This window comes from Hibiscus syriacus, unplaced genomic scaffold (assembly GCF_006381635.1).
Source record: "Hibiscus syriacus cultivar Baekdansim isolate YM2019G1 unplaced genomic scaffold, ASM638163v2 tig00110467_pilon, whole genome shotgun sequence".
In the NCBI taxonomy this organism is placed as follows: domain Eukaryota; kingdom Viridiplantae; phylum Streptophyta; class Magnoliopsida; order Malvales; family Malvaceae; genus Hibiscus; species Hibiscus syriacus.
Genome location: NW_024062749.1, coordinates 1,153,152 through 1,176,584, shown reverse-complemented (window position 1 = coordinate 1,176,584; position 23,433 = coordinate 1,153,152). Strand labels below are relative to the sequence as shown.

Sequence of the window (23,433 nt, the reverse complement as noted above, 5' to 3'; positions counted from 1 at the left end):
CTTCAAGAGATTTTGGATGCTCATCAAATGAGATGTTATTTCCCGAAGAAAGTAGAGGCTATTTCCCCGGAGGATTTCAGACCAATCTCATTAGTGGGCAGCATATACAAGATAGTTTCTCGCATTTTGTCTAAGAGGTTGGCCAGCTGTCTTTCTGATGTGGTTGGGCAGCATCAGTTTGCTTTTATTGCAGGGAAACAAATTGTCGATTGCAGTCTGATTGCTAATGAAGTTATTGATGGGTTGTCTAAAAGCAAAAAAGAAGCGGTGTTGATCAAGGCTGACTTTAGCAAAGTAGAGGCTATTTCCCCGGAGGATTTCAGACCAATCTCATTAGTGGGCAGCATATACAAGAAAGTTTCTCTCATTTTGTCTAAGAGGTTGGCCAGCTGTCTTTCTGATGTGGTTGGGCAGCATCAGTTTGCTTTTATTGCAGGGAAACAAATTGCCGATTGCAGTCTGATTGCTAATGAAGTTATTGATGGGTTGTCTAAAAGCAAAAAAGAATCGGTGTTGATCAAGGCTGACTTTAGCAAAGCTTTTGATACGGTTGATTGGAAGTTTCTGCTTTTGATCCTAAAGAAGATGGGGTTTAGGAAACGATGGAGAAAATGGGTCTCCTTATGTATTTCTATACCTTCAATTTCCGTCTTAGTCAATGGATGTCCGTCAAACTCTTTCTCTATCAAGAGGGGCCTTAGGCAAGGTTGTCCGTTGTCGCCGCTGCTTTTCAATATTGTTGGTGAGGCGTTAAGTGGTATGTTTAAAAAGGCTTCGGATATCGGTCTATGCCGTGGTGTGGTTGTTGGGTCTGGTGATTTAAATTTAACCCACCTCCAATTCGCTGACGATTTACTCATTTTTCTGAAGCTAATGTAAATTCCATTCTAATTTCTATCGGATTCTTAGAATTTTTGAAGTGGCAGCTAGTCTTAAGCTAAATTTGTCTAAAACATTGTTATCGGCATCAATTTGGATGTTCATAGAGTCAGGAGTTGGGCTGAATTTTTTCATTGTAGTTGGGCACAACTTCAGATGACTTATTTGGGTTTGCCTTTAGGGCATCAGAAGAACTCTAAGATGCTTTGGCAACCTATATTGGATAAAGTCAATAGTCGGCTTCAAGGTTGGAAAGGTAAATTGCTTTCGCTAGGTGGTAGGATAACTCTTATTCAATCCGTCCTAGTCAATTTGCATGTTTATTTTATATCAATCTTCCCCATTCCTAAGTCTATTACTGATCAAATTAATAGAAGCATTGCTAATTTCGTCTGGAACTCTAAATCGGCAAAGTGCATTCACTGGATTAAGTGGGACAGTTTATGTAAACCAAAATCTCACGGGGTCTGGGGTTTTTTGATATTAAAATTAGAAATCGTTCTTTGCTAAATAAGTGGATTTGGAGGTATAGTTTGGAAAAGGATAGCTTATGGAGGAAGATTGTTGAAGCTAAGTACAATTATGATCAAGACGCAATCATTCCAAAAGCTGTTAACAATAGATCTTCTTCGTAGGTGTGGCACGGTATTGTGAATCTTGCTGGTTCTTTGGACTCTGATTTCTTGAAGGATTTGAGGTGTGTTATGGGTAATGGGGTTAATATAGATTTCTAGTCTGATTTTTGGATTGAAAAACCTTCTTTAAAAAGCTCGTTCCCCTGTATTTTCAGTATAGCTGTTAAAAAATTCGGTAAGATTAAAGATTTTGGTTGTTGGTTTCAAGGTCGTTGGGAATGGAGGATTATATTGAGAAGAGCTTTTTTCGATTGGGAACTGCCTATATGGGATGATTTCTTGCTCGTTTTAAGCAGAGCGGTTCCTGCAGTTTTTGGCCCGGACAGATTAGTATGGCATGGTTCGTCAGACGGTGTTTATAATCCAAAAGATTATTGCTTTAAAGTAGCCACTGAAGGTTTGCTGGTTGATCCGGTGTGGAGCCTAGTTTGGTCCAAACTTGTGCCGCCTAAGGTCACCGCTTTTGTGTGGAAAGCAGTGCATTTTAGATTGCCAGTTATGGTAGAGCTGATAAAAAGGGATGTCAATTATTATGATCAGGTTTGTTATCTTTTCTGTAACCTTGAGCCGGAATCGATCAATCACGTTCTGTGCCATTGTTATGTTGTTTGGGAAGCTTGGCAAAGATGGTGCTCGGTATGGAATGTTTCTTTTGTGTTTCCTAGGGATGTCAAACATTTGATTCAGGTTTGGTTCTCGCAACAGATTAGGAAGAGTGTAAGGGCGCTTTGGCGTATCGGCTTCTTCGGTCTCATTTGGGTTACTTGGATTTGTAAAAATAATTACAAATTTAAGGGTTCTTCTTGTTCGTCTGATCAGATTTTTAACAAAGCTTTGCTTCAGATAGGTCTATGGGCGAATTTCTCTTGGCCGTTGAAGTTTCCTGTGGTCTCTGATTTTATTCGGAACCCGTAAGCTATTGTTCGAGGTGCTTGCTAATGGAGTTGATGTTCTTTCAGTACTGTAAGCTTTTATGGTCGTAATTCGGCTATAGTTCATCGATTTCTGCTGATTGCCTAAGTCTTCTGATTTGTTCTTTAATGTTCTAATTGTTCTCTGCTGATTGTTTTGTTTGCGTTGGTTTTGCTCGTGTTTTGGGGGTGGTTCTTGTTTATGTCGTTTTAAATTTTCGATGTTAGCTACTTGTTCTAATGATCTCTTCACTCCAGGTGTACTCTTTTTCCTCCAAATAGGTCTAGGGAGGCTTTTTAATGAGACCCTTGGAGTGATCACTTTGTTATTTCAATAATACAAAGTACCTATTTTCAACAAAAAAATATATATCACCGCTTAATTAGAGATTAAATTTATTAAATTGAATTAAAATTATGATCAAATTGATAGAATATATAAATATTGATGATTAAACATGCCATTATATAAATTTTATTAACTTCCACATCAACACTTCCGTCAAAGGTTAATGGTAAGTGACTTGATTGAATACATTTAAATAATTAGAAGACTTAATTGATAAAATTTCAAAAATGATAGTCAAAATGAAAAAGAACAATAGTTAGGAGACCATTATGATAATTTACCCGAAATAATATTACTGATGATGGAATTATTGTTGCAGATCAGACGTCACTCTTCAATCCAATCAAATGAGTAAATCTTTAACTTTTTTTTTTGTGTGAAGGAAGTAAATCTTTAACTTCAAGTGTAAGAATTTGGTACGGAATAGACTCTGCAATCCACTGATCAATTAATCTATTATTTGTTACAATAAAATAAAAGTACTCCTATTTTATTTTATTTTAGCACCTGCCACCATTCAAATGTTTGATTTTTAAAGTATAAAGAAACAAGACAGCGATCACGTACTGGATGCCTGTCGAATTTTTCTTACATTTTTATTATTTGCAGTGCACTGTTGTTATTAATTAGTATACGTTAATCTTTGATCCTTTAGTCTCTTTATATAAGCTAGGGTAAAAAGACTTAATTTATATATTTTAAAAAATATTAACGATAATTTTATTTTAGGCTATTTATAGTAAAATCAAAATATTTTAAATTAAATTTATAACATTTTTTTTGTAAAAACAAGTATCAAATTTACATTCAGGAAGTAAAAAATGAAAAAAAATGTTAGAATCCAAAGATCATTAACAATTACAGCCGATAACAAGCACATGATCATTAAATATACATGATAGTAATAAAATAATTTATTTGAATTTTTTTCAATTAAGTAAACATATAAAATTTAAAACAAATTTCCAAATAGAAGCAAATTTTATTCATTATATATATGAAAACATTTAAAATATTAATATTTTGCATAAAACAATATAATAAGGTGTTAAATATTTTAAAATTTTAAGAATTAATTTATAATTTTAGGGACTTATAGTAAAATTTAATTCATAAAACTGTTATAAAAATTAAATTTGAAATTAATATTAATATTAAGCCTGTTACAAAAAGAAATAAAAATAGTAGGTGATTAAACAGTCGTGTTGATGTCAGTCAGAGTGAGTGAGTCAGATAATTTTGCATATTTTTCCACCGAGGCAGAGGCCCTTTCAGTCTTTCACTTCTTTTAACAACGGCCAAAACCCTGCTTTATTCCCTCATACGTCCCAAAGCCAAATGAGAAAGGGAAAGTAACCTTAAAAAAAAGCATAATATTCGACCCATGGTAAAGTGGGAAAAAGTAGCCGGTTCCACAGAAAGAGTCCAAACGTTGCCGTTGCAGTCCTTAATATTCACGTTTTATGAGATGTTCTTTCTCCTTTTCCCCTTCTAACATTGAAAAACGATCATGTGAATATGTGATCTCGGTTTCTTTGTCTGTCTTTTTCCTCCTCTCCGTTGCTTCTTTAAAACCCCAGATTTCTTCACAAAACACAAATTATTCTCTTTATACTGGAATTTTCTGAGTGTTTACGCCAACTCTCGGTTACTTCATTGCTGTAAAAACTGTTTACTTTCCTTTGTACTGTTTGGTCTCCGAGAAACCCAAGAGAACGAGAGAGGAACTTGTTTGAAAGAAAAAGAACAAGACAACCCTCTATTCAGCTTATTACTTTATTGCCCCCTTTTTCTCTCTTGTTCTTTTAGTTGTTTGATGGTGATGGTCGTTGGAGGAGTAATGGCAGATTTTTAAGCTCATTAAAAATAAAATTTTGGAAGGATACTAATTTGTTTCTGGCGTAACGTCGTTTTCTTGCTCGTCGGTACTCGGTAGAGCGTTGAACGACTCAAAAAATATGTCCGAGTCAAACAAAGTAAGGTTGGTTCGGTGTCCAAAGTGCGAAAACCTTCTCCCAGAGCTTGCTGATTATTCCGTTTACCAGTGTGGTGGCTGCGGCGCTGTTCTTCGAGGTACTCCCGTTTTCCCCATAGTTGCTTGTTTGGTTGATGAGAAAGTAGCTGAATACGATAGAAATTAAGCAAGTTGATTTCGAGCTATTTATCCGTGTTTACCTTGTTCCCATAAATGTTGAAATTTGAACCAAATGGTATAAATTTAATGGTTAGGCATGGTGTTTCGAACTTTTTAATTACCACAATGGCAAGGTTCGTTATTGGAAAAATCGAAGCTGGACTCTGTTCTTTTTATTTGCTTCGTGCTATACAGCCCTCAGTTAGATCAACAATTAAACATATCATTTAGTTGTATAACAGAACTCTCTGCTGAATTTTGTTAATTCAAATTAATGAAACCATTTAAGGCTTTGGATTATAATTCCTTGTTCTTTTTTGTGAACCTGTTGGTCTCGATCTTCCATGAAATATGTAATTCTCCCAAAATTTGAAATTGGAATGTTGTTTTTTAACAGCAAAATTTAGGAACCGTGAAGCAGATTCCTCGTCCGAGAAGTCGAAAGAAGATAGACTTGGAGGAGTTTCTAGCAAATCCCAGGTTCCCTTGGAGAAAGGAATAGTCAAGTCGAGTGATACCTCTGATGCCGATGTTAAATCAAGTGCCGGCTCTTTGAGGTGTGATCATCAAACTGATGCGGAGAAGGAGGAGAATGTCGACTGCATTGATATAAGTAGGAATGAATCTAAGGTTGCTAGCGATAAACGGCCTGTTGAGAATGCAAATAATTCCGGCAGGAATAAGGATGTTATAGTTAATTCCATTGAAAAAGAACAGGAGGATTCAGATTCAAATTTTGGATATACTGTTGGATCACAAAGGTTGGGACAGATGTCCGATTGGCTAACCGGGAAGCAAGGAGAGAAGACGAGGTTGCAGAGAATTCCGAAAGCTGTCGTTGAAGGTTTGCGGTTTTCTACTTCAAATGACGAAGGCCCATCAAACCGTCATTTGGATTATTCTCATGGTTATAGTGATTCCCTGCAGAATCGAACCGACCAGGATGGTTCTAATAGAATCCAGCTTGAACAAGAGCGAGCTGAGCTTCTGAGGAAGTTGGATGAGCTAAAAGAGAGACTTAGTCGATCTTGCGATGTGGTTGATAAACCAGAAGAGAAGGCTACATTCGGGAGGGTTATTCCTCCTGAGTCTTATGGTGGTGCTGATACCTTGTTCCCATGTGGATCTTCCGGATCAAAGAAGCCTTCAATGCCTTTGTATGGACCTGATAAACGTGCTGCAGGAGCAGGACCCTCTTATTATAGTCATCTTCCGGAACCATTTTCTTATCCAGTCAGTCATGATATGACTCGGCATGGGTTGTATCCTCCTATGCACAATCCAAATCATATTCCTACATATGGAGATCCTTTTGGATCCCAAATGCTTGGAAGAGCTCCGCCCCTGTTACCTGGAGAATACCCACAACAGCTGCCTCATCCATACTTTTCTGGACAGTATATGGAAAGCAATCATGACCCATTCATGCCATATCCACAAAGTTCAATGTTGCATCAAGCTTCTTGTTCTTGCTTTCACTGTTATGAGAAACATCGGCGAGTTGCAGCACCTGTTCCACCCAGCTCATTTGGCAATAAAATGTTCCCGGGTGTGCCCTGTAACCCAATGTATCACATCGAGAACCCTGGGACTTTTGGTTCACATTTCCATAGTTCTAGGACTACGATGCCTCAACGGAGTGTGCTTCGTACACAAGCTCATGCTAGATGGCCAGGTGATATTAACTCAGATATAGGTGGTTTTGTTCAGTGTCATCCACCGAGAGTGGAGGTTGCCAGTGGTGGTCGACGTTTCCGTCCTATTGCTGGTGGTGCTCCGTTCATTTTGTGTTATAATTGCTTTGAATTACTACAAATGCCCAGGAAAGTGCAGCTCACCGAGAAAGCTGAAAATAAATTGCGTTGCGGTGCCTGTTCAAGTGTAATAAACTTTACTGTCACAGACAAGAAGCTTGTTCTTCATGATCATGCGGAAACAAAGGGAATTTCTGTAGAGGTTGATGATATCTCTGATGAAGTTGTCAATGATAGTTCCTCATATTTCCGTGGCCGCGCAAACCGAACTGCTGCTAACTTCTCGTCTAATTACTATGATATTTCTGGTTATGATTTTCAGTCAACGGAAGGAGAACCTGTTGCATCGTCAATTGACCAGGCTTTGAATTCAATCAGACCTCAAGAAATGCGGAGCTTTCATTCATCATCTCCAAGCGTCTCTGAGGATGACAACAGTCCAGATGTTTTAATTGCTTCAAGAGAGGAAGTGAAATCCATTCCGCAGCCGATCAAATCCACCGTGTCTCTCCCACCTGCAGGCTCACCACTTCAAGAACACTTTGATTACTCTTCTGGCAATCATGCAGTGAACCGATTTGGGAAGGGAAATCGTAGTAATCGCTCTGATCAAGAGAAATTTGTGTCTAACAAGGCTACAACGCGGCAAAATACTTTAAAAGAGGCGTTGTTACCTACAGAGATGGAGGTGTCATATGATGAATACTCTAATACTGGAATCTCTCCAGATTCGGGTGAAGCAAACAGAGAAGATGATCACCCGAAAGCAGCAAAAGGAGGTGAATCATTTTTGGTAAATATAATCAAGAAGAGTTTTAAGGATTTCTCAAGATCTAATCAACCAGAGGGACGTAGGAAAAGTAATGTTTCAGTTAACGGGCATCCTATACCTGAACGTGTGCTTAAAAAAACTGAAAAGATGACCGGACCAATTCAGCCTGGACATTACTGGTAAGCATATATCCATTTTACTTTTATCTTCCGTACTACGAATCTTACTAGTTTCAGTTTATATCCCGATGCCGCTTGATGCTTGATCTAATTAACAATAACCTATCTGCTTTTTGTGCATGTATTTCTGATATTCTTTTATTGCACATGCCTAATTCAGGTATGATTTCCGAGCTGGATTCTGGGGTGTTCTTGGCGAACCTTGCCTCGGCATAATTCCTGTAAGATCAGATCATTCTTACCTAGATATTAACAGCTAAGTGTTCTGTGGTTTCTTGGTAACCGAGTTTCTCTTGCAGCCATTTATTGAAGAGTTTAATTATCCGATGCCAGAAAACTGTGCCGGTGGGACAACTGGTGTTTTTGTAAATGGAAGAGAGCTCCATCAGAAAGATTTGGATTTGCTTGCTAATAGAGGGCTTCCAACTGATAGAGATAGGTCTTACGTCATTGAGATATCGGGCAGAGTCTTGGATGAGGACACCGGTGAAGAGCTAGATTGCCTTGGCAAACTTGCCCCTACGTAAGAGCTAATTCTGACTATATATTCTAATTTCGGTTCGAGTCCTTATATACATGCTTCTGATTGTTAGTTAAATCTTGTTAACAAGTACTGATATGCTCATGAATATGTTATGTATTAGCGGCCATAAGTCTCGAGACCGATGAGATCTTAGTTTATTATTGGCAAAGACACTGGCTTTCTGGTTATCCTAGGTTGAATTAATGGGTTCTACGTATGCAGTTAATAAGTGTACGTTGTGTGCTTTGATAGTGGTTGATGGCTATAACATTCATCTCATAAATGATCGTAAGATTAGTATTAGCATTCTTACATCATCGTCTAGTTTTCCGTAGGATGTTTGAAAACAATCTCTTTAGCATTGCTGATATGTTTTTTTAACAGAGTTGAGAAAGCGAAGCGTGGTTTTGGCATGAAAGTTTCGAAAGTAGGCCCGTAATGAATTCGCGACAATTCCCGGAGTTATCCCGTCTTGGCGAACTGGTTGGAAGGTTTGAATTCCGAACGATGTTGCTCTAGCTACTCTCGATTTGTCGATGTTGGATGGCTTCTTTAATCCCGTTATAAGTAGCGATAAGGTTTCTGATTAAATTGATATTTTCACTGGTTGTTAACAGTTCACTTTCTAAATGATTCTTCTCTTTACGTGTGCAATGCAAGTAATGTAAATTTCAGTTTCCTTCTAACACATTGTTTACCCCATGGATCCGGGTTTCTTCCTTTTTACTTATTATAATTTTCAAGGTTAGGTAATTATATATATAGTGACGGATCTAGAAATATTATTTGAGGTGGACACATATATATTAATAATAATAAAATTTATATAATATAATTACAAATAAAATTTCAGAATTGATACTATCAATAAAACAAACAACTAATATAAATTTTTTTTACCTACCCTATAATACACATAAGTTTTCCATTGATTATTCGAACCTTTAGTTACATCTGACATCGAATTAAATGGGACTATTAAACAGGAGGTAGGTCTCTTTTAATGTTATTATTTTTATTTATAGAACTCATTCAATATATGATAGCTATTATAAAAGAACCCATCATTATCAACTTTATCGTGAACTTAAGGATAAAATACATAAAAGATAATTAAACTAATAAAGTAATCTATTAATAAATCATTAAAAAAATTGTTGAGAAGCTGTTAGCAAGTTAGTTAGGCAGTTAGCATTCAATATATGATAGCTATTATAAAAGAACCCATCATTATCAACTTTGTCGTGAACTTAAGGATAAAATACATAAAAGATAATTAAACTAATAAAGTAATCTATTAATAAATCATTAAAAAAATTGTTGAGAAGCTGTTAGCAAGTTAGTTAGGCAGTTAGCTAGGTGGTTAATAGCAGTTTAGTTGTTAATTAAATGTATATAAATACATTTGTTAGCTGTACATATGTGATACAATGAATAAAGCATTACTTCATACAACTTGTTTTCTTTTCTTTTCCTCATACGAATGTTGACATGGTATCAGAGGCCATCACCGGCAGCTGTTTCCGGTTAAGTTCATTGTCGGTGAGTTGATTCAACTGCTATCCTTCTTCCTTTGTTTCTGCACAATCATGGTTCAACCGGAGACAGCTCAAATCGACTACAATCACCCTCGTTATCTTCATCCATCAGACACTCCAGGAACCTTGCTCGTCTCTCATCAACTAATTGGGGTGGAAAACTACAATTTATGGAGCAGATCCATGCGCATTGCTCTATTAGCCAAGAACAAGATTGGATTTATAGATGGAGCTTGTTCTCGTGAAGGTCTATCTCCAGAACTTTTGGCGCAATGGGAGCGTTGCAATGCCATTGTTATTTCTTGGATTTTGAATACGGTTAGTCAAGAACTCTCTGCAGGAATAGTTTTTGCTTCCAATGCAGTACGTGTATGGGAAGATCTTAAAGAACGTTTTGATAAGATTGACGGTTCACAAGTGTATTTCCTGCATCGAGAAATTGTTTCTCATTCTCAAGGTACATCTTCCATTTCGGTTTATTACACACGCTTGCGATTGCTTTGGGATGAATATGATGTCATTGCTCTTTTCGCTATATGCAACTGTGAAGTTTCTCGGCAGAATAAAGAACATGTTCATCAACAACGATTGTTTCGTTTTCTTATGGGATTGAATGACTCATACTCTATGGTACACAGTCAAATACTGTTATTAAAACCATTACCTTCTGTAAATCAAGCATATTCTATGCTTGTTCAAGAGGAAGGTCAACGTCAAAACACAGGAAGATTGACCAATGTATTTGAACCTACTATATTCTACTCTAGTACTCAGACCAAGAAACGGTTCAATGGGGTATGTGATTATTGTCATATCAAAGGTCACAAGAAGGAAACATTCTACAAGCTGGTTGGTTATCCAGCTGATTACAAGTTCAATAAACGCAAGGGATTGGTTGCCAACAACGTTGTCTTGAATAGTGAAGGAGAGTCAGCCTCTTCCTTGGATGAAAACTTTGTTCCTGCTAAGGTCCCTACTTTTACACAAGAACAGTACCAACAAATTCTTGAATTGTTGGGAAAAGATCCGCCCATGCAAGCTGCAGCGCATATGGCAGGTACTCGACTTATTTCCTTGCATTATGATTGGATTCTAGATACTGAGGCAACAAATCACATGACCTTTGATCTTGTGAAATTGAATTCTTATGTTGCTTGTGACTCCTCTTCGTTTGTTCAGCTGCCAAATGGTAAAACCACACACATAGCCCACAAAGGAACTTATGCTTTTTTCCCTTGATCACATGTTAACCAACGTTTTGCATATACCAGATTTTCATTACAATTTACTGTCTGTATCACAGTTAACCAAAGAGCTCAACTGTTCTTTAACCTTTTATCCACAATTTTGCCTTATACAGGACCTCTGCAGTGGAGAGATGAAGGGGATTGGTAGATCTTATGATGGTCTTTACATTTTGAATTCATCATCTAGCTCGTCAGGTTGTCGTGTTATTTCCAGTAAAATTGTCTTCTACATTGTTAAAATCTGATAATTGTGTATTCTGGCATGCTCGTCTTGGCCATACATCTTTGAGTACTTTGAATAAAATATCTCAGTTACATAGTGATTTGTCTGGTATTGATCATGTTAAAAGTTGTGGTGTTTGTCCTCTTGCTAAACAAACTCGTCTACCATTCTCGGTGAGTGATTCTCGTGAGATAACTGCATTTTCTCTTATTCATATTGACCTCACGTATCGTATTTTAACACATAGTGGACATCGGTATTTCTTAACAATTGTTTATGATCATACGCGTATGACATGGGCGTTCTTACTTAGGCTCAAAAGCGATGCATTTGTCATTCTTAAACAGTTTTTTGTCTATGTTGACAATCATTTTTCTGGAAAAATTAAAACTGTGAGGAGTGATAATGGTTGGGAATTCTTTAGCAATGAAGGCAGTGCTTTCTTTTCTTCTCAAGGGATTGTCCATCAAAGTTCTTGTATCCATATACCCCAGCAAAACGGGGTTGCTGAGCGAAAACATCAACATCTGCTCAATGTTGCTCGTGCTATTAAGTTTCAGTCTTCTGTTCCCATTAAATTCTGGGGTGAGTGTATCCAAACTGCTTGCTACATAATTAACAGGCTGCCAACAAGGGTTCTTAATTGGAAAACACCATTTCAAATGTTGCATGGGAATGTGCCTAATCTTTCACATCTTAGAGTTTTTGGGTGTCTTTGTTATGCTACTATCCCCAACAATCATGATAAGTTTTCTTTTCGGTCTATTCCTTCGGTTTTTATGGGGTATTCACTAACTCAAAAGGGTTATGTTCTTTTTAACTTGAGCTCAAAGTTTTTTTTTGTCAATCGAGATGTGGTGTTTCACGAGTCCATTTTTCCTTTTCAATTTCCAGTTAAAAATTCTCCTTTGTTCCCTATTTCAACACTGTCTAGTGATCTTGATCGAGACTTTTTGCACATTCCAGTTGTGACATCACATGATTCGTGTAATGAGATTTTACCCGTGCATGAGTTTCCATGCAACCTTGAAACTACGAATGCTCAAAATGTAGCTTCTGGTTCAGCGTGTCAAGTACCTGATAATTCATGTCCTTCATCATCTAGTTTATCGAGTCAACAAGTTGTCCCTCGTTCTTCTCCTCGGCGTTCTACTCGAGTTACTAAATGTAATATCCCAAACTATGGGTTAGTGACCAAATTGTAAAGTTTCGGAATTTGGTGACTAAAGTAGAAGAATGGATTAGTTCAGTGATTTATTTGAAAGTATTTCCTAAAAGTTATTAGTAATTATTAAAGGAACTAAAGGGTAAAATGGTCATTTGATCATTTAAGGGAATTAAAAATATGATAGTGGGGATATATATTTTTATACGTGGGAGTATAGGAAATCAAAAACAATGTTTCCAGAATTCTCTTCTCCTCATTTCTTCTTTGTGTGTGAAGCTCCAGCTCAAAGGTGAGTTTCTTAATTAGTTGGTTATTTGTTGAATTAAAAGTTGGGTTATGATTCTTAGGTGATACTTAAGCTTAAGGAAAGCTTAAGTTATCTTAAAATCAAAAGATAAATGAGTTAGAGAAGATTAAAGATTTGGAGTTCTTGAGTGAATTTCCGGAATGGAGATGATAAGTTGAACTTGAAGTTAAATTTGACTTGTCATCAGCTTAATTAAGAAGTATTAAGTGTTAGAATTGGATTTGAAACATGTGGAAAATAGGGTATGATTCTTGAAGTTCCTAAAGATGAGAGAATATTAAGGTTAAAAATGAGATAAATGAATATTAATGAGTTTAAGCATGTATATGTAAGTTAGGAATATGAAAGGGGTTGAAATATGAAGGATTTAATCTAAAAAGAATGAATTTTCAGCTTCAAAAAGAGGATTCTGGGCAGAGTGCATCGTTGCATATTCATAGTGCACCGATGCATCAAGGTAGAAACCCAGAAATTGTTTGAAGGTGTATCGATGCACAGGTAGTGCATCGATGCACCCTTTTAAAATACAAACATCGAATGTATTTTGTGCACCGATGCATAAGTAGTGCATCGATGCATCGTTAGGGAATGCATCGATACACTGTGCAGTGCATCGATGCATACCTTCATTAAAGGATGAAATGGGCTTTTCTTTTAGCCTAAGAAGTGACAATTTAGAAGATATCAATTAGTATACTGATATGTATCAATGTATTATTATGATGTAGATATAGAATGAAGCTTGTTCCGGAACAATCTAAGGATTAAGATTGATTCAAAGCAAACAATGCTAAGGTGAGTGCACATTCTCTAGTATATGAGGTTTAATGGAAAATAAGACTTGCGATAAGTCTATTTCTAATAGTGAAAAACATGAATTCATAGAAGCATGTATTTGTTATGATTTATATGTGTGCATGAGTATATGTGTTATTGATATGAATATGGTAAGTAAGAGGGATTAATGGTGATGATAAGAATAATAATAAGGATAATGAAATGATAGGTATATGTGAATATATGTATTGAGGTGTTTTTGTATGTATTGTAAGATTATATGTTTATGTGATAACATGATGAGATGACAATGATTTACATATCATATGAACACATGAGAAATGTATGAGCTATATGAAAGAGAAAGTATATGTGATACATGAAGGTGAATCATATGTTTATATAAATATGAACTCATATGAGAATTGACATGAACTACGTGATTACATGTATATGTGAATGAAACCATGAGCTTATATGAATATATGATATGGTTACATGAATATGTAAAAGGATATAAAAGATAATGCCCATGTTATGTGTCATGAGAGCTAGGGGTATAGTTGGCATGCCAAGAGTCGAGGGTCTATGTGGTCCTTCGGGACATATATGTATTCTTTGGAACATGTATGAAGTCTGGTGAGACACATACTTGATCATTGGCATATGTATATGATTCTTAAGGAATGATATGTAGTCCTTCGGGACATATATGTATTCTTTGGAACATGTGTGAAGTCTGGTGAGACACATACTTGATCCCTAGTATATGTATTTGATTCTTAAGGAATGATATGTGGTCCTTATGGACATTATTATATGGCACTACGGTGTAATTCTACGCGGCACTCCGGTGCAATTATATGTGGCACTTCGGTGCAATTATATGAGCTGTGGTGACAACATTAGTGCACAACCTCTATGTACTCGCATATATTTAGTTATCACATGTGTATCACGGGCTATTAAATAGATAATATTAATAAAAATGAAGATGATATTATAGTTGCCTGGGTGTACGTGTTTTATGATAGTATATATGGTATATGTTATATGATATAAATTAGTACAGGTTAAGGTATATGTAAATGAGTATAATTGATTGAAATGATGATATAATAATAAGTCTATAAGATATATGATATGGACATAAGAGATCATAGGAACATGAGATAAGAGATATGAATGATAATGACATATATGTATGTATATATATTTGTTACATGTAAAAGTATGAGTTGTATGAAATGATAGTAGTAATTATTTATGTATGATTATTAGTTATCGTTTACCTTATATGTTTATTGCCTCACTAAGTCTTTGACTTAGCGTGTAAGTGATTTACACGTAGGTTTCGAGAAGAGTAAAGAGCAATGTGGAGCAAGACATGTCAGTTCTCCTTGCTAAAGGTCAGATCAGAAAAGAGGTGAATAATATGTATTTTAGTATATAAAGTTCTAGTTGGCATGTTTTAAAAAGAATATATTGTTTAAGCTATGAACAATTTTATAAATGTTTTGAATAGTTATATGTAAATAAATAAGTGAAATATACACGCTCTGATTGGTTTTGTAATAATAAAAATGTCTTTTATGTAAATTAGTCATGTATATGTTATAAAAATTTTAAATTACTCACTATTTTATACAAGTACGTGTTTTAAAAGGTCAATGTGATACATCGGATTCGTATCCGGGTCGGATACGGGTTGGGGTGTTACATTAAATGGTATCAGAGCTACGGTTTAGCCGATTCTAGGCATCAATCAAAGTAAAAAGTGTTTTAAAAAGTATACATGCCAACATAGAGTGAATAATTTATGATATGATAATGTAAGGAGTGTATTGTCTTGCTAATAGAATTAAAATGTTATGTTATATTAGATGTATGATCATGAGAGCTTCCAAAGTGAAGCACAAGGCAATAGACTGAAGGTAATAGCATTTACCTGCCCTGGCCAGGTAGGGAGAAGAGCAAAAAAACTCAGGAAGTGCCTGTATAAACTTAGGGAATGTCTCCACCATGTTGAAGAATATTCTGATGAATTTTCAATTTATACTTCTCAAGTCATTATATGGTTTGAAGCAGGCATCTCGCCAATGGAACTTAAAATTAGCTGAAGCTCTTACTGCTGGTGGTTATGTGCAAAGCCTTCATGATTACTCGTTATTCACAAAACGAGAAGGTGAAAAAATAGTCATAATGTTGATTTATGTGGATGACCTCTTAATTACAGGCAATGATGGAGGAATGATAGAAGAGCTAAAACATATTCTTCACAAGAGCTTCAAGATGAAGGACTTGGGGCAACTCAAATATTTTTTAGGCATTGAAGTTGTACGAAGTGCATAAGGAATTGTTCTAAATCAACGAAAATACGCTTTGGAACTTATTGTAGATTATGGTTTGGAAAATACGCGTAGTCTCTCCACTCTCCTTGAGCAGAATCAAAGGCTCACATCATCTGAGTATGATAAGTATGTTGAGCACCGTTCTGATGAACTTTTAGAGGATACTGGAATGTATCAGAGATTAATTGGAAGGCTTTTATATCTGACACACACTCGTCCAGATATAATGTATGCAGTCCAGCTTCTAAGTCAGTTCATGCAAGCTCCAAAGAAAATTCATTATGAAGCAGCTATGCGTGTTGTGAGATATATTCGAAAGAACCCAGGAGAAGGCATTTTGTTTTCAGCTAAGAATAAACCCAGCTTAGTTGTGTTCTGTGATTCTGATTGGGCTGCTTGTCCCATGTCAAGACGTTCTGTTTCAGGCTATTGTGTTAAACTAGGAGATTTTCTCGTCTGTTGGAAATCTAAGAAGCAAAGCACAATTTCACGATCATCGGCTGAGGCTGAATATAGGTGCATGGCATCTACGGTGGCGGAATTGGTTTGGTTGAGAGGATTAACTAAGGAACTGGGAATTGAGCACCATGAGCCAACAACTTTGTATTATGACAACCAGGCTGCACTTCACATCGCGGCAAATCCAGTGTATCATGAAAGAACGAAGCATATAGAGATTGACTGTCACTTTGTTCGTGAGCAAATACAAAAGAGAGTTGTTTGTACCAGACATGTTTCGACCAAGGAACAGCAGGCTGATATTTTCACAAAGAGCCTGGGGACAAATCAGCATGAACGCTTGAAGATCAAGTTGGGAATGAAAGACATGAATCATTCTCCAACTTGAGGGGGAGTGTTGAGAAGCTGTTAGCAAGCTAGTTAGGCAGTTAGCTAGGTGGTTAATAGCAGTTTAGTTGTTAATTAAATGTATATAAATATATTTGTTAGTTGTACATATGTGATACAATGAATAAAGCATTACTTCATACATCTTGTTTTCTTTTCTTTTCCTCATATGAATGTTGACAAAAATAAATTACATCAGCATAAGCTTCCAACATAAAAACAAAATCTGGCAAAAAAGCTTTTTAAGTATATAACATAGGCATTACATAAGTGGCATCATCACCCCATCCATCAAATAATAAATGAAGTATATTATAAGCAGGAAATCTCTTAAATCAAGAACTTCCCCATTGAATCAGTCACGACTCATCTTCTACAGACCCTCTCACCCAGGGTTTTAAATCGCGGTCGCGGTCGCGTTCGCGATTTCGGTTATTTTAGATTTACCGTGATTGCGGTTGTCGCGGACGCTATTGCGGCAGTCGCAGGTAACTCGGACAGCGGCAAAACCGCTATATCGCGGCCGAAATTGCGGTTGCGGACCGTTTTTTAAAACCATGCTCTCACCTGTGTACCTCCCAACTTTTCTCTTCACTTCACCATTACCTAAACCAAAAAAAGAGATCTTAAATTCACTGCTCAAACACCCCATATAGTTATCCTGCCGAGTCCCGGGACGGGTCACCTCATTCACTAGCTGATTTCTCTAAGCGACTCGTCCACCGGCACAACTTTAGTGTTACGTTTGTTATCCCCACCAGTGGTTCTTCTGAAGCACTTCAAAAATAAACTGTAGATTCCATTCCAAACTGTGATTGTGTTTTTCTTCCTCCTGTTGACTTCAGTGACCTCCCTGGAGATACAAAAGCTGAAATGATTATCTCTTGAACGATGTTTCGTTCCCTTTCTTCCTTTTGGGATGTTTTGAAGTCGTTGGTATCGAAGATAAAGCTCGTTACTTTGGTGGTCGATCTTTTCGGGACGGACACATTCGATGTCGCTAAAGAATTCGACGTCTCGCAGTACATTTTTCCCCTTCCACGGCCATGGCGTTGTCCCTGTTCTACCTGCCGAAGCTTGATCAAATGGTTTCATGGGAGTATAGGGGCTTGTCTGAACCGCTGAGAATTCCGGGGTGCATACCAATCTACGGGAAGGAGCTTTCGGATCCGGTCAAAAGGGGGAAAAACAATGTTTACAAATGGGATTATAAATTTGTCCAAATGTGGATGAGCCATTTTAAGCAATAAAATAACTCAAATAAGATTTGTCCTTAATGTAGAGGAGCCATTTTAATTTTTAAGTATTAGACTTGCATATTACCAATCTCACCTGCTTCTATCACATGAAGCAAATATAATGAATGGTTAATGGTATATTTTATCTACTACTAGTCTTAATTTCTTACTCTTTTCTAGGTTTTTACTTTAGAACCCTAAATCCTTGAGCGGTAAAACTAGAAAATATCTTCGAAGAAAAAATAAACTCAGAGAATAAATCTCAAAATCAGTGTTTCTTTCAAAAACACAAGAAACGGGTTCAGATGAGGCGTGGTGATCCTATATTTTTGGTGGAGAATCTTTGTCCGGTGCCGATTTCTAAGGTTACCAAACAGGAAAGCAATCGATCTTCGTGTTTCCTCCATAACAGCCAGTTGTTTAATGGGCGGGAAATAAGCGTTAAAGCAAAAACACCGTCAATTAGAGGGCGGAAATGTGGAGGATACTGGTACTCTGGTAGTGGGCGCTTCATGCAACCGCACATTTGGCAGCGCGGCTCTACTTCGATTGACGTTTCTACCCTTCTACCTTTCATCAAAATATCGCATATTTTCATAAATACATGTAGGAGGACCAAAGTAATATTAGAAAACAAGAGGGGGCGTGTATGTCATTTGACATTCATGTTCTGAAATCGAAACTCCCATCTTCCACGTGAATAGATTCCCTTGACCGGGCACGCTTCTTCCTCTTTGATTCTTTCATAATCATCACTTTTCTATAAAGAAACAGATCTCACTCTGAAAACAAGGTTTCTGTTTCAAAGAACAATACTTCAAAGATATTCCAATATTTCAGTTTAGATCGTCTTGTCCGAAGTATTACGTCATGACATGTTTTCGAAGCTTTTGGTTCTCTACTTTATCATCCATCGGTTCCGATGCGAGCATTGTCTGATTTATTCCGAGATTCGTCGTTGATCACCTCCTCCATGATACGTGGTGCATCCGGCAATGGTGAACCAAGGTATATATCATGACTTCCCACTTTTATTAATTCATACTCTTTTTTTTTATTTAAGAAATGAATTGTTAATTAAGAATATAACTTAAAAAGTTAATGTAAATTGAAAAATATTTAAGGATCAGTTTTTTTTAAATCACCAAACCAAAGACCATAATGGGTATTAAGAGTTTAAGACCCTCAAATTTAAAAAAAATAGTTAAACCTTCAAAATTTCTTAGATATTTTCCTTGAGCCTTTATTTTTTTTAATAATTTTGGGTAGGCTTTCATATTAAAAAGAAAACTCATTGAGGTTTCTATTTTATTAAAAAACTTTGATTAATTATCTAAAGTATTTTAAAAAGATTAAATACACTTAAAATATTTTAAAATTTTAATTTAAATTAATTTTTTTAGATAAATAACGCATTGGTTTATTTTTAGATGTAGTTATATCTAATATTAAAAATTATTAAATGATAATCTTTAATTATATTAATTAAAATTAAAATTTATCGTTTTTTTTTAAATAATTTGAGATGTTATAAGATAATATATATTCAAAAAATTTAATCATGTACATTCTTTAAATATAATTAAAATTAAAATCTTTAAAAAATATCATTATATTTTACCTCTAATCATTCAATAGATTCAAAAGTTATTATGAAATATATTATCAGTCAATATTTTTCTATAAGCAGATTTGAGAATGGTGGTAACTGTTTAATATATTTATTATTTAATATTTTAAATATAGTTTAGCGTGATTATAAATTCAAATTGATATATCGTTGAGTCCCAGGTGGCACACATGCAAATGAAAATCGCTTTAATACTTTGGGGCTTAATTAAAGCCCAAGTGCGCAACCATGAAAACACCTGTTCTTAGGGGTGGGTGCGGGTTGTTTAGATTGTTTTGGTCTAATTATGCATCTATTCTCTTCACATATTTGAATTTAGTCCCTTTATGCTTTTTATTTAATGACTAAAATCCAATTAATAATACTATACAAATATTTAAAATAAATTAAAAAGTGTATCGATTTTCCGTTTGTGTTATCAACTGGGAAAAAAGACTAGGAAATCAAAAGGAAAGCACAAAATTGTAAATACACGGAGAATACAGAGAGCGAGAGTGAATTAGACCTTTTTATTTTCATCTTCATCACTGTATTAACTTAATAAAACTATTATTTATGATGATAAATCTAGATTATTTAATTTTTGAGTTTATCACGTTACTTGAAAACATGAGCTATCTATTTCAAACAGCGTCGGCTTCAAGCTCGATGATTCCAAGGTGCCTAGGGTTTAAGCATTTAACGGGGATTTCCAAACTTGAAAAGCAAATCAAATTCAATTTAATTTGCATTAGATTTTGGAAACACAAGATATCTTAGTCTTTGTCGTTGGACTTGGCATTGCATGGCAGTAATATTCTATTAGCCTGTGGGGACTCAACGACTGGCGACGACGGCAAGTTTCAAGGACGGAAAGTGTGTGTATTTTGAAACATTTGTTTTGGCATCGAGATCAACAACAATCAGCCTCTGTTTCTCTCCAGGTGCGTGACAATAATTTATTTAAGTTTAATTATAAAATTACACGAATATTCAAAATTTGTACCGACATGGTTTGGATATTTCAAAATAAACAAAGCTTGAGATCATCAAGGAAAGGGCAACAAAAATAAATAAAAAGGGTAGATTGTAAATGATGTTTCTTGTCGTAATAGAGTAGTTGAAGTCCATGGCGAAAACAGAACCGAGTAGTTGAAGTCTTGTGGATTCAAACAATCAATCCACCATATATTTCATCGATACCAATGCCTTGTGGGAGGTGATTCCCACAGAAAAGAATATCCAGTTGTCCGGTCTAAAGAATTTGCACAACTCCACAATATGTTTAATCGACCAACATTTCGGGCATGTAATGAAACTAGATGCTAAACACTGTCCTTATAACGTTGGTTACATACATCCTTTGTTTTCAGCCCAGTCTTGTCATGGAATAAGGTTTCTCTCTCTTGCACAAGTTGGTTATTTTCTTTCAAGTAGGCATCGACTGCTTGAACCGAATCTATGGCGTGCACGTCGATGGCTATTCCTACCTCTCAGGTTGCCTCAAAGGGGAAAGATGGAAGCAAAGAAGAGATCAATGGGCTTCGGAGATCACATTCCGGCATAAAGCTTAATAAGAGAGCTGGCATGCGGAGATCTTGTTCTGATAATCACCTTTGCTACTCTATCAATCGGATACGTGCTGCATCGACGAAACCGACCCTGAAGAACAGCCGTTCTGTTGGGATTCTCCAGTCGCTCCCATTTCAGATTTCGAGTTCGATAATTCCGAAATCTGTTAAATCATTTTTGTTTGACCCGGAGACAAGTAAGAGCTCGGGCATAGTGGAAAAGGATGGGAAAATTGACAATGAATCCTTGGAAAATGACGATGAAGAAACGGAAATAAAGAGAGCCAATTGGGTGAATAGGTTGATGGAGATTCATAGTCGCTGGAAAAATAGACAAGTAGAAGATGATTTCGACAGAGCCAGAATATTTGATGAGAACGGAAATGGTGGTGATGGTGACGGTGATAATGAAGAAGATGATGGTGGTTGCGAAGTGAACTATGACTCTAATGAAGAGGAAGATGAAGTGAAATACAACAGTGAATCATTCTCGAAGTTATTGGTGAAAGTGCCGTTGTCCGATACCAAGCTGTTCTCTCGCCTGGCCTTCTTGTGCAACATAGCTTATGGGATACCAGAGATTAAGGTATGCTTAAATCGGTTCTAGCAAATTATATATCTGATAATCCGGTGCTCCGGGGTAGTCTAGCTGTTAAATTTTGAAGCTTTATATTCGATCGGTAACACCTGTTTTGGTAAATTAAATTTACTAGTCAAATTGATTGATTAGCCTAGAAATTTATATACATGCAGGGACATGAGTTAAGACGATATTATGGTCTAAAGTTGGTAACATCGTCCCTAGAAAAGAAAGAGGAAGCCTCTAAGATCAAAGCCAAGATAGATCAGGACTCTACTCGTGTACCTACTTCTGACCCAGAAACTACTGAATGGAAGTCGGAGAAAGTTGAGGGTACCAAGCTGAAACGCCGGATCAGCTTATCTGTTGTTTACGAGATTGCTGCTTTGGCTGCATCTTATGTCCAGTCAAGGGCAAAGGGTCTTTTGTCCCCTGGCTTTAAGTCACAGGTGAAGGATGACGGGAATTTGTGTGGATCAGGGGATCAGCCAGAAATGGAAGGGGAGGATTCTCCTCAAGCGTATAACTCGGAGGTGGCTGCATATATGGCAACATCGGCGATGACCGCTGTGGTTAGAGCCGGGGAGAAGGAAAAACAAGAGACGGCAAAGGACCTTCAGTCACTACAGTCATCGCCTTGTGAATGGTTTGTTTGCGACGACTTGAGCACATATACCCGCTGTTTTGTTGTACAGGTATTAGGTCAATTCTTTGTCATTCATTTCAATTATTGAACCGTTATAGATTATATTTGTTGATATTTGCAGGGGTCGGACTCTCTAGCATCGTGGCAGGCAAATCTTTTGTTCGAGCCTATGACATTTGAGGTGAGCTTAAACGCTTAAGTAATCAGAAACTATAGAATTTACTGAAAATATGATACTTTTATTCTCTTATAGGACACTGGTGTGCTTGTTCATAGAGGAATCTACGAAGCAGCAAAGGGCATATACGAACAATTCTTGCCGGATATTATGGACCATCTGAAAAGGCACGGGGATCGTGCAAAGTTTCAATTCACCGGTCATTCCCTTGGTGGCAGTCTTTCTCTTTTAGTTAGCTTGATGCTGTTGACTAAGAAGGTTGTAAAGCCTTCCGCTCTTAGACCTGTCGTCACTTTCGGGGCACCATTTGTGTTCTGTGGAGGCCAAAAGATACTCGACGAATTGGGGCTCGATGACAACCACGTGCATTGCGTGATGATGCACCGAGACATTGTCCCTAGATCCTTCTCCTGCAAATATCCGAACCACGTAGCTGGCGTCCTCAAGCGTTTGCCCGGTTCCCTCCGGACTCATCCTTGTTTGCTTAGAAATGTAAGTACTTGCTTCATATGTAGTAGACTTCCCTTGTAATCTATCATTCATTTCTTTCGTTGTTTCGATGCAGAAACTTTTGTACACTCCGCTCGGGAAGTTATTCATTCTACAACCTAACGAGAAGTCGTCTCCGCCGCATCCTTTAATCCCTCCCGGAAATTCTCTTTACGCATTGGACAAGGCGCATAGCGAATACTCCGTGAAGGCGCTCATGGCGTTCCTTAACTGTCCCCATCCATTGGATACCCTCAGCGATCTTACCGCCTATGGCTCCGATGGTACTATTTTAAGAGATCATGACTCCAGCAACTACTTGAAAGCGATTAACGGTGTCCTAAGGAAACACAAAAAGACCGTTCTGAGCCATACGAGGATATCGGAGGGAAGCACAGTATGGCCGCTGCTCGCTTCGCCATCTCCTCACTCGTGGAGCCATGATAGAAAGTTAGAAAGCAACTTGTTGTCGAATAAGGAGATAATGACCGGTGTGTGAACAATGAAGCCTTTCTCCATTGATACGAAG

At 36.8% G+C, this 23,433-nt stretch overlaps 2 protein-coding genes across 4 annotated transcripts; both read left to right on the top strand.

Annotated features, from left to right (window-relative positions):
* Positions 1-4,302: 4,302 nt before the first annotated feature.
* Positions 4,303-8,808, top strand: LOC120127241 (protein ENHANCED DISEASE RESISTANCE 4-like). 2 transcript variants are annotated; one of them, XM_039145198.1, is made up of 6 exons: positions 4,303-4,847; positions 5,306-7,431; positions 7,471-7,613; positions 7,774-7,834; positions 7,913-8,136; positions 8,521-8,808. In XM_039145198.1, the coding sequence occupies exons 1-6, from the start codon at positions 4,733-4,735 to the stop codon at positions 8,573-8,575; spliced, it is 2,724 nt and encodes a 907-aa protein (XP_039001129.1). In that variant the 5' UTR covers positions 4,303-4,732; the 3' UTR covers positions 8,576-8,808. The 2 variants fall into 2 exon arrangements, with proteins under 2 accessions (XP_039001129.1, XP_039001128.1); XM_039145197.1 differs by having other exon boundaries at positions 4,304-4,847; positions 5,306-7,613; positions 8,521-8,807.
* Positions 8,809-11,266: 2,458 nt separating this feature from the next.
* Positions 11,267-23,433, top strand: LOC120127468 (phospholipase A1 PLIP1, chloroplastic-like). Of its 2 annotated transcripts, XM_039145385.1 has the most exons (7): positions 11,267-11,276; positions 11,978-11,986; positions 20,856-21,597; positions 21,765-22,286; positions 22,359-22,418; positions 22,491-22,907; positions 22,981-23,433. In XM_039145385.1, the coding sequence occupies exons 3-7, from the start codon at positions 20,902-20,904 to the stop codon at positions 23,401-23,403; spliced, it is 2,118 nt and encodes a 705-aa protein (XP_039001316.1). In that variant the 5' UTR covers positions 11,267-11,276; positions 11,978-11,986; positions 20,856-20,901; the 3' UTR covers positions 23,404-23,433. The 2 variants fall into 2 exon arrangements, with proteins under 2 accessions (XP_039001316.1, XP_039001315.1); XM_039145384.1 differs by lacking the exons at positions 11,267-11,276; positions 11,978-11,986 and having other exon boundaries at positions 20,769-21,597.

Coding starts and splice junctions, on each gene's coding strand:
- LOC120127241 (XM_039145197.1), top strand. CDS start 4,733: ATGTCCGAGTCAAACAAAGTAAGGTTGGTTCGGTGTCCAAAGTGCGAA. Junction 4,848..5,305: donor CTGCGGCGCTGTTCTTCGAG/GTACTCCCGTTT, acceptor GTTTTTTAACAG/CAAAATTTAGGAACCGTGAA. Junction 7,614..7,773: donor ATTCAGCCTGGACATTACTG/GTAAGCATATAT, acceptor TGCCTAATTCAG/GTATGATTTCCGAGCTGGAT.
- LOC120127468 (XM_039145385.1), top strand. CDS start 20,902: ATGGCGTGCACGTCGATGGCTATTCCTACCTCTCAGGTTGCCTCAAAG. Junction 21,598..21,764: donor ATGGGATACCAGAGATTAAG/GTATGCTTAAAT, acceptor ATATACATGCAG/GGACATGAGTTAAGACGATA. Junction 22,419..22,490: donor TCGAGCCTATGACATTTGAG/GTGAGCTTAAAC, acceptor ATTCTCTTATAG/GACACTGGTGTGCTTGTTCA.